Raw genomic sequence first — 12,040 nt, forward strand, 5'->3', positions numbered from 1 at the left:
ATAAAAATAATGTTTTAAGATTAAGAATGGAGCATATGTAAAAGTACACTGTGGGATCAATTTTTAACTCTCCTGTTAAGAGTTTTGAATTTGTGACATATAAATGTATTAATAACTACTGACATTTGTAAAATGTTTTATAAAATATATATTTTACATAGTTTATCTTCTTAATGTAATATAAATGGTAACATCCAAACTTGAGTTGTCCATTCTGATTCAGTGAATCATAGATCTTACCCAACGCCAAACTTTGCTAATGATTCAAAGAATACAAGCAAGCACCAAGTGCAGATGGCATATTCTTTTTTTGGAGGATCCCCAGACTGTCAGACACAGATTCCAAAAATGTCCTTTTCTTTTGCAATAGGACATGTTATGGTTTTGGATTAACGGAATAGTTTTGAGCAATGTGTGCAAAAAAAAAAAAAAATTGCACAAAGGAAGTTGTGTTGGTTTTGGATCTCCTCTGTTTTATATTCTCTTAATTACACAGCTTACTTGACTACTCCCCATTTTTCAGCCATAAATTAATAAACCCATAATTCCAAGCTCATTTCTGATGAGCAGTCAAGATAGTTGAGCTATATCTTGCAAACAGCATTTTCTAGATAGGTACTTTTTGGTATTTTTCTGCTAGTAAATATCATTGATAAGTTTACAAGGCTACCATCTGGTTTGAGGTCATTAGTGTATTACTGGGATCCCTTGTTGAGGTCTTTCATCTTCCCTCCCTCAGTAGGGAGAATGAATTACTAGCTAGTTCTTAACCCTTTCCTTCCCAATGCATAAGAGTGGTGGAGTTGGTTCCATATAGAAAGTTTTGCTAGAGTAATCTTTTAAAAATTATCAGTATTCTCAGTTTGGGGGATTTATGCTTGGGAAAATGAGCAATTAAAATGGATACCTGCTGATACTGTGTAATTTCTTCAGGGTTTATTGTGCTAAGTATCAATAGGGGTAACAGGTTATCCCTAAATCATAAATGGTTGCTGTGATTATTTTATATTAACATCTTTCATCATAAGAATCTTCAGGTATATATTTAAAGCTGCTGCCCCTTTATTAGAAATTTGAGATAATAGGAACTAAGGTTGGAGTTGTAAAGACTTTATTAAGAACTTAAAGCTACTTCAATTTAGTATGTTAGGTCACACCAGGGTATGGATCCATTTGCCATTAACAAAAAGAGTTTGTTATGGTTCTCCCATTCATTGTGTTTTCTATAACCATTCTTTACGTGTGGTTTACATTGAGAAGAGCCCTCACAGCTAGTAACAGATTTTTGAAAATATCCTCTGTGAAACTCTTAGAGAAACTTGTTCACTTACTAGTCCAAGAGCTTAATAAAAAAAAACCCCTTAATATAGAAAAGCTGTTCTCTGTCTAAAAATTCATTTTTCAAGTAGACTTGTGAACAAGTCCAACAGTTTGCTGAGTTTACTTAGATCTTAGGACAGATGATAAGAAAATTAAAGATGTCAAAATCTGTAAGAATTTACACACCCAAGGATTGTCTTTGGTAATGAGATAAAGATTATTCTTTGAAAGGATCAAAGTCATAGAATAATAGGATTTTGAAACTACTAGAACCTTAGAACTCAAGTAAATTGTCTCACTTATTTGAAAAAGAGGAAATACTACTAAATGTATAATTATTAGATCCAGCATATTATATCTGTTTCCTTTTGTTTTGCAATTCCAGCTCTTTAAACCTATATGTGGGCCAAACGCCATAGCTTTAAAAATGCATGTTTGGTCCTTCAGTCATATCCACAGGCCTCTCTCTTGAGTTTTCTTTCAAAGATTGCACTGTATTTATTCACAGAGTAATTGTTTTTTGGATTTTGCAACTAGAGCCTATTAAAGATGAATGAAAAAAAGTTGGAAACAACTCCACAGCAGCGGAAACTTCCTGAATGGATGTCTGTGCAGAATGAGACCTGTCCTGCAGTAGAAGGAAAGGTATGTGGTTCACCAGTTATTCTTTCAGATGGGAAATTTAGTGTAAATTTTACTGTAAAATCAGTCTTCACTTGTAAACTTCAGGTCACCATTTAAGTTAAGAGTTGCTGTTGTGTGATTGGTTAAATTTTAATGGGGTTTACAAAATGGGAATTCTTACTCTGTATTTTACCTTTTTACCTAGTTTGTATGGTTGACCTTACTAGTTTGTTCTAATTTGGGTAATTTAGGCAATATTTACTTTGGTGGATTTTTATGGGTAAACAAGTTTAAGTTTTCATAGATTCAAGATCCACTAGCCACTCTTCAGCAATTTAAGGCAACATTATTACATCTAGAATACTAATATAATTAAAGAAAAAAAATAATAAAATAGGTACTCTTACGAAAATAGGATGAGAAGTTTGCAAATAAGCTTTTTAGAAAAATAATTTTATAGTGGATGGCTTTATTTTTGCTACATTGTCCTTATGACTTCATTAGTCTATAGAACATTAGTTGATAAAACTTAGAATTATAAATTGAGTGCTTCACCGAACTTTTTCCATGAACATCTCTTACTTAATGTGAAATTTATTTGTGCCTTTTTTTGAATTTTATTTAACTCAAGGCATCTTTTCAGAAGAGTGTTTTCGAAGAAGACCTCCCTTTCTTAGAATTTACTGGATCCATTGTTTATAGTTATGAAGCTAGCGATTGTTCTTTTCTATCAGAAGATATTAGGTAAGAGATTCGAATTTCCTAGTTTCATTTGAATTTGGACCCTTAGAAGGTAACTATTATGACAATATTTGTAAGTGTCCCGAATTTTACAGTTCAGGTGTGTTCCGTAGATAATCATTTCTACATGTAAAATATCATTTGATAAGTTCTAATTTTATGTTAAAAAAATCTTAAAATCACTGGATTAAATGTATAATGTACCTGTTCATTCATAATCCTTTCTATTAGCTAATTTTTTGTTACTTTTGATACTTAAATACTTAAATAAACACATTGTTTATTTCACCAGTGAACCAATGAACACATTATTTATTTCACCAGTGTAGGACAAAAAAATGCAAGAATTATTCAACCTCCAAATGCCCCTTTTGCATTTCATTAAAAATATCAACCTAGTAGTGAATAATGGTTGTGATCAGCTCTGTTGCATTGAGTTAGCAACAATTATAGCAAGTGATTCCTAAGAAGAACATTAGAAATGTCTGTTAGTATTTTTAAAAATTGTGGTGTTAAATTAGGACTATGCAGGAATGCAGTCCAAGGCTCTTGAAACATTTTACAAGGAGAAGAAATAGGGATTCATTCAGATCTTTTTTGAAGTTGTTATACCTTTTTTTTCCCCCCCCTTAACTGTTGTACATTGCAATGGTTAAAAGATACAGAGGTAAGTTAAGCTATTTGTTAATGCTCTCCTGGTGGTAAATGAATTCTAGAAATAGTATTCAGGTGTTCTCACTCCTACTATAGTTAACTGGCCACTTTTGGGTCTCATTATATAGAACAGAATTTGACTCACAGAGAAGGGAAATCTGTCATTTATGATTGTATGTTAACTCCACCATCTGACCTTTGTCAGTGCTGTAGCATTACATATGTAAAGGGAATAAGCATAAGTAATTTGAGGAATGGAGTTCCAATGAATTCTGTGTGCATTATGATAGGCAGGCTTTTTTTTTCTAACCTCCACTGGCTACCTTAAAGATTTTGCTCTCACAAGTTTTCAACAATTTGATGATGACGTGCCTTTGTGTAGTGTGGTTTGTCTCCATCCTGTGTGTGGGGGGGTTCATTGAGCTTTTTGGATCTGTGGGTTTCTAGTCTCATCAGATTTAAAAAATTTCTTTAGATTTTTTCCCCCCTCATCCTGTTACTCTTTTCTCCTGGTCGCCTTTATACACCCCTTTATACACACAGGATGAATTGCTTAATACTGTGTCATTGGTCATGGGATTCCTTTCCCTTTCAGTCTTTTATTGTTTTTCTTTAATTCTTTTTCTCTCTGTGTTTTGGTTTGAATCGTTTCTTTTGCTATGTTTGCAAGTTCATTTTTTTTCCTTCTGTAGTGTCTGTCATCCCATCCTGTGAATTTTTAATTTTATTGTATTTTTCATCTCCAGAAGTTCCATTTGTTTTTTTTTAGAAAATATCTTCCATTTTGGCTCTCACATTCATGTTTCCTTTTAAATATTTGAACATATTCAGCATATTTATAATGGTTGTTTTAGTGTGCTCGTCAGTTAATTCCATTATGTTATTTTTTCTATGAAATGATTTTTATCCTGGTTAGGGGTCACATTTTCCTGATGCTGGCAGTTTTGATTGGACATTGTGATTTCACTTGTTGAATGTTGGATTTGTTTGTTTTTCTTCAAAGAAAAGAGCTTCGCTTTTTCATGCAGTCAAGTTACCTGAAGATCAGCCTTTACCTTTTGAGCCTTTATTTTTAAGCTTTATCAGGGCAGGTTGGTAGGAGTCTTTACTCTGGGAACAATTTAGCCCTATGATAAGGTGTGACCCTTATGGAGTCTTTGCTGACTGCCCCAGGTGATCAAGGTGACTCTCTAAGGTGACTTTTCAGAACTTTAATGCCTCTGCCCTGCATATGAGTGCTAGGAAGTGTTCATCTGATGATTCCCTTGTTGTTCTTTGTTCAGCCTCTTTCTTTCCTAGCTCCCTCCTCTCCAGAAACTACTTCCAGCACCCTCAGCCTCTCTGGCTCTGAACCCTGTCTCCCTAACTCAGTGCTCTGCTTTGACTTCTCCCTGTTCTGTTGTCTGGAAAGCGTTCCAGATAGAAAGCAGGGGCAGCCGTAGGGCTTCCTCATGGTTTCCTTTCCCTCAGAGAGCGTAGTCCTGTATTGCCTATTGTCCAGTGTCTGAAAACTGTTGCTTAGCTATTTTGTCCAATTTTCTGTTTGTTCATAGAGGAAAGGTATTTCTGATAACTGTTACTCCATCTTGGCCCAAAGCAGAAGCTGAGATTCTTTTGTGATACATGTTTTTAATTTAAAAATTATAAAATAGGCACATATAAACAAAAATAGAAAATACTATAACAAAAACCCTAGCTTTAGCAAATCTTAATATCCATTTTCTTCAAATCTTTATTAAGAAATGTTATGATGAAATACAGCTGGAGACCCAGATATTTCCTTTCTGATTCTCCCCTCTGCAGCTCTCTGAGATAACTTCTACCATGAGTTCAATGTTTAACATTCCCTCACATGTTTTCTATTATATCTATACTTTTATATCCCCAAATATCATATGCTATTATTTTGCCCATTTAAAAACTTTAAAAAGTACCATCAGACTATATGTATATTTTGCCACTTGTGTTTTTCACTCACCATTTTATGTTTTTTTGAGAATTTTTCTTTTTGGTATATGTAGTTCTATTTTAATTTTTATATAAGATTTAATTGTTTCCATATGCCATAATTTGTCCATTTTTTTGTTGGTGAAAATGCAGTTTCCTTTTTTGCCACTAAGAACTGTATTATAATGAACATTCTTTTTTTAAAGCAAATTATTATTTTTTTCAAGATTTATTTATGTACTTTAGAGAGAGAGAGAGAGATTGACAGAGCGCAAGAGAGTGTGCACTCCAGGGAGTGTGGGTGGGGGGAGGGGCAGAAGGAGAGGAGAGAGAAACCTTAAGCTGACTCCCCGATGAGCGCAGAGCCTGATGCAGGACCTGTCCCAGGACCCTGAGATCATGATCTGAGCTGAAATGAAGAGTTGGATGCCTAAACTACTGGGCCACCCAGGTGCTCCTGCAATGAGCATTCTTAAACATCTGTCTGGTTGTGCTCATCTGAGAATTTGATATATTAATGAGAAAAAACTTGTGGGTCATAGTGTGTATACATCTTCAGCTAAATATTATCAAAGCCTTTTCTAAAAGGATTTTACCAATTTACGTTCACCAGTGTTTGAGCAGTCCCACAGGTAGATATCTTTTTCTGCACTTGATACTGTGAGGCTTTAATTGTTGCCACTCATATATATATGAAATTGTATCAGTTAATTTGCATCTGATTTTAAGTGAGGTTTCATGTCTTCACATATTTATTAGGATTTATTGACTATTTGGATTTTCTTTTGGGAATTGCCTGGTCATAGTTTTCCTCTTTCTCCTCCTCCTCTCCCCGCTCCATCCTCTCTTTCTCCTTCTTCTTCTTTTTCCTGGATTATCTGTCTTCTTACCAACTTTTCAAGGACTTTTTAATATTTTCTGGGCATTCATTATCAGGTATTTGTATCATAGATATCTTCTACCATTTGTGGTTTGTCTTAATTTTTAGAATGCAGAAGTTATATAGAAGTTAAAAATTTAATGTAATTAATTTGAATTATTTTTCCCCCTTTAGCATAAATCTATCTACTGGAGGTGTGGTAGGATTTGACATGGAATGGCCACCAGTGTACAATAAAGGGAAACTGAACAGAGTTGCCCTGATTCAGTTATGTGTGTCTGAGAGCAAATGTTACTTGTTTCATATTTCTTCTATGTCAGGTTGGTATCTCTTTACTTTGTTTCATTTTTATATGGTTGATAGTTGTATTATGTCGACTTTATCCCTATAAAATTAAACTTTTCAATTAGCTGGTGCTTTTCTCATCACCGTACCTTTATTGAAATATGTTTCTTCTGATTCATTCATATCCCTGTTTTACTTATTTTTACAACATCTCCATCAGGCATTGATATTACTGGTTTAGACAGTAGAGAACTGAAGTTTAGAGGGGCGAAGTGACCAGGAATATACTGTTAATGTTATCAGAGGAAGTATTCAAACCAGTTGTTTTTCTTGTCATTTATCAGTCAGGAGTTTGCTTTAGGTAAGAAAAGAAATGCTCAAGGTAGCAGTGCCTGGGTGGCTCTGTTGGTTCAGCATTTGCCTTTGGCTCAGATCGTGATGGGGGGTCCTGGGATTGAGCCCCATGTCGGGCTCCCGGCTCAGTGGGGAGTCTGCTTCTCCCTCTGCCGCTGTGCTCACTCTCTCTCTCAAATAAATAAATAAAATCTTAAAAAAAAAAGAAATACTCAAGGTGAATATGTTTCAGAATTTATGCTTAACATAAACATAAATTTAAATATAAACATAGAATGTGTAAAAAGTAGAAAATCAATAATACTTGATAGAACCTGTGGAAATAATAATAAAATGTTACAGTTTTTCCACAGGGATTAAAAATGTTGCTTGAAAATGAAGCAATTAAAAAAGCAGGTGTAGGAATCAAAGGAGATCAGCGGAAGCTTCTTTGTGACTTTGACATCGATTTGAAGAATGTTGTGGAGCTGACAGATGTTGCCAATGAAAAGGTAGACATAAGGCGTACACTTGTGATGAGCCCCGGGTGTTGTGTGAAGTGTTAAATCACCATATTGGGACACCTGAAACCAATATTACACTGTATATAAACTAACTGGAATTTAAATAAAAACTTAAAAAAAAAGGTAGATGTAATACATATATTATTTTCATAAACAAGATTGTGTTTCACAGAATGTCCCATCTGTCTGAATGTTAAATATTTTGAAAAAAATAATTTAATCTGTATGTTATTGTAACAATAAAGAGATCCCAAATGAGTATTCCATGATGGAAACCTTCAGTTCTAATCCATTGCCTTAGAGAAGTTTCTTTAAGCTAGCACCCCCCCTTAGTACTATTTCACTTTATTTCATATATTTGTAAATTTAAATATTGTATTTTAAGTTTTTCCATTTGATGCATTTATACCAATAATTTCTATTTTTTTAAAATTATTTTTAAGGGAAAGCATAATGTGCTCTTGTGGTGTGATGCGCTTAGTGGAGGCTTTGGCCGTCAATTCCATCACCCTTATTTCATATATTTTATTAATGTAGTCATTAAGTTAAATTCTCATATTTAGCCAAATAGTCATTGGACTGGATAGAAAGCATACCAACCTAATCCAGCTTTTTTACATAAATAATACTTTTATAGTCCAAGAATTTTAATACCTACATTGGGGAAATTCCAGAGTTCAGTTCTTATAATGTGGACTGCAAATGAGGTTTCTAGTGATGGGAAATTAATTAAGGACTATCTCTGCCATGTATTTTGGTATAACATTTCCAACTTTATTTGTGGCATGGGCATTTGGTGGTATTTAGGAATATCTGAAAATAGAAAGAAATAATTTTTTACAGTATTGATTTTCATTACTTCTAGCTGAAATGTACAGAGTTCTGGAGCCTCAATGGTTTGGTTAAACACCTCTTCGGCAAACAACTTCTGAAAGACAGATCTATCCGCTGTAGCAATTGGAATGATTTTCCTCTCACTGAGGATCAGAAACTATATGCAGCCGCTGATGCGTATGTATGTACCAAAGGTCTTTATGATGTGTTTTTTAAACTTTATTATAAATTACTTTAGAAAAATTTTGTTGTCATGATTGCAAACTCAACTAAAATATTCTAAATCAGGTTGGCATTAAAAATGCTTAAGAAGACATTCAGTGAAACTGATAATTCTCAATATTAATTAGCAAGTACCAGTCACTAGATTGTTCAGTGCTAATAGTTTTTATTGTCATTAAGCCAAAATAACGTCCAGTTTGTATGTGATAAACGTAATCTCTCTGAAAACACGGAAAGCTAATAAACACAGGCTGAGCAAACACAAATGGTATTGATGATGAATTTAATTTATAAGCAACTTCAGAATAAAAATAATTATAGATAGTTTCTATATTGAAACTGGAATTATTTCTTATATTTACACTTAAAATGTGCTAAAAATTTAGGAAAATTACCTCCAAATTTAGCTTTCCACTTCTGTTAGTTGTGTTTTTTCATATTTACATATTCATATATACTGAAATTTAGACTTATCTTAATGTATGGCATTATTTGTTTTTTGTTTTTGTTTTGTTCAGGAAATATATTTTATGTCCCTGTGGATTTCTTTTTCCCTAATTTATACTTTCATTTGTACATGAATATCTTGTTTCCTTTTTTGTATCTGTTTTTAGGCCTGGAAACTCCTTTTTTTTTTAAAACAGAAAAAAATTCAATTTTGTCAGGAAAGAGGGTGGTAATTTTCCTTTACATTCTGTTAAAAAAAATCGTAGGACTTGTGGAGAACTCGTGCAAGTTCTTTAGCATTTTTATTGATGAAAAATCAGTGTGTGACTTGGTTGTTCCTGTTAACAGTGCCTGGAAGGAGGGCTGTTCATATGCCAACATTCACTCCTGATTTAATGAGATGCGGGGGAGTGGCTTTGTGTCTCCAAAATAGATTTCTGTTACTTGATTGTATTTTGTTGGAGTCCCACTTTTAAGTTGTTTGATTTGGCTAACTCCTTATAATATTGAATATTAAAAGATAAAAATTTAAAACTTTTAAGGCATCAGCTTACTTTCTCCATTCTCAAAATTGGTATGGTGATTTAATGAAGATATAGATCTTTGTGTAACATAATAGGTTGAATGCAGGTTTTTGGGTACTTTGGGAGTCACTGTTTTGGATTTTTCTCAAGTGGGACATATAGCTTTATTTTGGTTACCTTTAGTGTACTCTTTCCTTTTTTTTTTTTTTATAGGCTGGTCTCATCATTTATCGAAAATTAGAGATTTTAGGTGATGCTGTGCAAAGGTTTGCTATAAATAAAAAAGGTATGTGGTGCTCTGAAAATAAAGGATAGAATTTGAATTCGCTCTTTTGTGAGGTTTATCTCCAAAAAGTCAATATTTACACATGTGCAAACTGTTTATATGCAACTCCTTGAGTGTCTGCACCATGTTGACATTAGGGTGTGAGGTCTCTCTGGCCAAAGATTAGCGTTTCAGGCACGTTACTCATGGTAGAGGAAGACTTACTCCTGCTTTGTCACTTCTTTTGCTATTCATTAGGCTTCTTTAGTTGGGGCTTTGTGATTTTGATAACATCAGTGACACAACCAGTTATTTCCCATAATGGAGATTATTATATCCTTGCTATAAATAGTTGAAGTGTACACGTTATTTTATAGTATTCTGGTTTAAATTTCTAAATTTTTTCTAGGGTAAGATAACTGCTGTTTTTCTCCAAAAAGTATGGCCGCTTTGTTCAACTTCAGTGCTTTTCTCAGATGTCTCAATAGGTCAGTGATAGCAGACCTACGTGGTAGAGTGGAAGAGCATGGGCTTTCATGTCACAGAAATCAAAGGGGAATCCCTGCCACATGACTTGAGATTTACATGTTTCCCCATGCTTGGAATGTAGATGATAGCCACATACCTATTGCATAGAATAGTTGTGAGCACTAAGAGGGAGGGAATACTACAAACACCTGTATTGATCCATATAGAGTTGTTATTCCTATTCTTGTAGCTTCTTTTGGAGATTTTAAATAATTGCGTTTGTTAAGATGTTAATTAAATTAGTGATTTTGGGGGCACCTGGGTATCTCAGTCATTAAGTGTCTGTCTTCAGCCCAGGGCATGATCCCAGGGTCCTGGGATTGAGCCCCACATTGGGCTCCCTGCTCCGCTGGGAGCCTGCTTCTTCCTTTCCCACTCCCCCTGCTTGTGTTCCCTCTCTCACTGCCTGTCTCTCCGTCAAAATAAATAAATAAAATCTTAAAAAAAAATTAGTGATTTTGCTAAATAAAGATATACGTGACCTCCTCATATAAAATTATATTGTATCCTTTTAATTGCCATTGAGAAGGGATTCATGTCCTTTGTAATAGACCCTCCTTCTTTACCTTAAGGTAGAAGACTCCTTATGCTTTCTTTCTTTCCCTGGAAAGCCACTTCTGATGAGAGCTTGCTAACTCTCTATAGCCAAAGGTACTGTGGCTAGAAATTATCTTGCTTAAATTGAGTGGATGATATGTTTTTGAAGCTGATCTGGAGAACAATATAGAACTTATTTAGATCATAACAGAATTAAACTCAACAGAGGGGATTCATGGTTTTCTGAATTTGTGGTTTGTAGAATTACTTCTAGGTTATACCTGTAATTTTGTCTCTGATTAAAATGCTTCTAAGGAAATGTTTAAGATATTTCTTAACTAAAGTAACATATATTTATAAGTCGCTACTAGAAGCTACTAGAATACTACTGTATTGTTGACCCTCACTTTTATTCTTTATTGCATGATATGTGTGAGTATATTTTGACATCTCAAGTGAGGTGCCTTGACTATGGTCCTAGTGAACTGTAACAATGATTACCACTCTTTCTTTTTTTTCTCCCTCCCTTCCTCCCTTTCTGCTATGAAGTCGGAGGTATCAGCCTCACTGTTGTTTAATTTCTCTGGTGTATTTATACATGATATTTTCAGATGAGCACTTTTGGTTATAAAATTGTGTTTTTTCTTCTTATTAAAGAATTAAAGTGGATTATAACATCAGAAAATAAAAGGATATTTGCACATTGTTTCTCCCTGTTAAAATACTAGCTTACTCCAGGAGGATGGCTAATAAACACTAAACGATATAGCAGATAAAAATACACTTACTCATTTATTAAAAATTGTTGAGCATTTTATGTTGTGGGGATTCAGTAATGAACAAGATGACTCCTGATCTGCTTCCTCAGAGGGAAATGCACAGGTTTGTAGGGCATATAGAGATGAACACAAGCACTGTGGTTAGCTTATAGGAGAGCCATGTAATGTATATTTGGAAGTATTGCAGTATTTCCTGGAGAAAGTGATGTTTAAGGCAAGACCTGAAATAGGAACAGGAATTAGGTAGCGGAAGAGTAGAGGAAAAGTGTTATAGGCATAGGAAACAGCGGTGCAAAAAGAGATCATAATATTGATAGGCAACTATGAAAGTAGTTCAGTGTGGTAAACTATTGAAGATGACGGAGTGAGGGATAGAGGCGCAGAACAAGGAAACAGATAGGCCATGTTTACATGAGGAGTTTGTTTCCTCCTAAGAGGTATTGGGGGGTTTAAACACAGGAGTGACATAAATTACATTAAAAAAAAGAAAAAAAGGATAACTTGGGCTGTACAGTAGAAAATGGATTGTAGCAGGGCAAGAGTCACAGTGGGAAAGCTTGTTAGGAGGCTGTGAGAGCAATCCAAGGGAGAGGCAG

The 12,040-nt window shown here is 34.3% G+C and overlaps 1 protein-coding gene across 7 annotated transcripts in view; it reads left to right on the forward strand.

The window, feature by feature from the left end:
• Nucleotides 1-12,040, forward strand: part of WRN (WRN RecQ like helicase) — a 144,061-nt gene that overhangs the window by 29,128 nt on the left and 102,893 nt on the right. For 6 of the 7 annotated variants that reach the window (XM_034647520.1, XM_034647519.1, XM_034647518.1 and 3 more), the window contains 6 exons: nt 1,858-1,965; nt 2,576-2,688; nt 6,341-6,486; nt 7,148-7,296; nt 8,174-8,323; nt 9,549-9,621. In XM_034647520.1, the coding sequence (XP_034503411.1) occupies nt 1,858-1,965; nt 2,576-2,688; nt 6,341-6,486; nt 7,148-7,296; nt 8,174-8,323; nt 9,549-9,621 (739 nt within the window). Of the gene's footprint in view, nt 1-1,857; nt 1,966-2,575; nt 2,689-6,340; nt 6,487-7,147; nt 7,297-8,173; nt 8,324-9,548; nt 9,622-12,040 lie in introns of those variants that run through there. The other variant, XM_034647525.1, reaches the window with a different exon arrangement.

Source organism: Ailuropoda melanoleuca, chromosome 18, assembly GCF_002007445.2.
Source record: "Ailuropoda melanoleuca isolate Jingjing chromosome 18, ASM200744v2, whole genome shotgun sequence".
Taxonomy (NCBI): domain Eukaryota; kingdom Metazoa; phylum Chordata; class Mammalia; order Carnivora; family Ursidae; genus Ailuropoda; species Ailuropoda melanoleuca.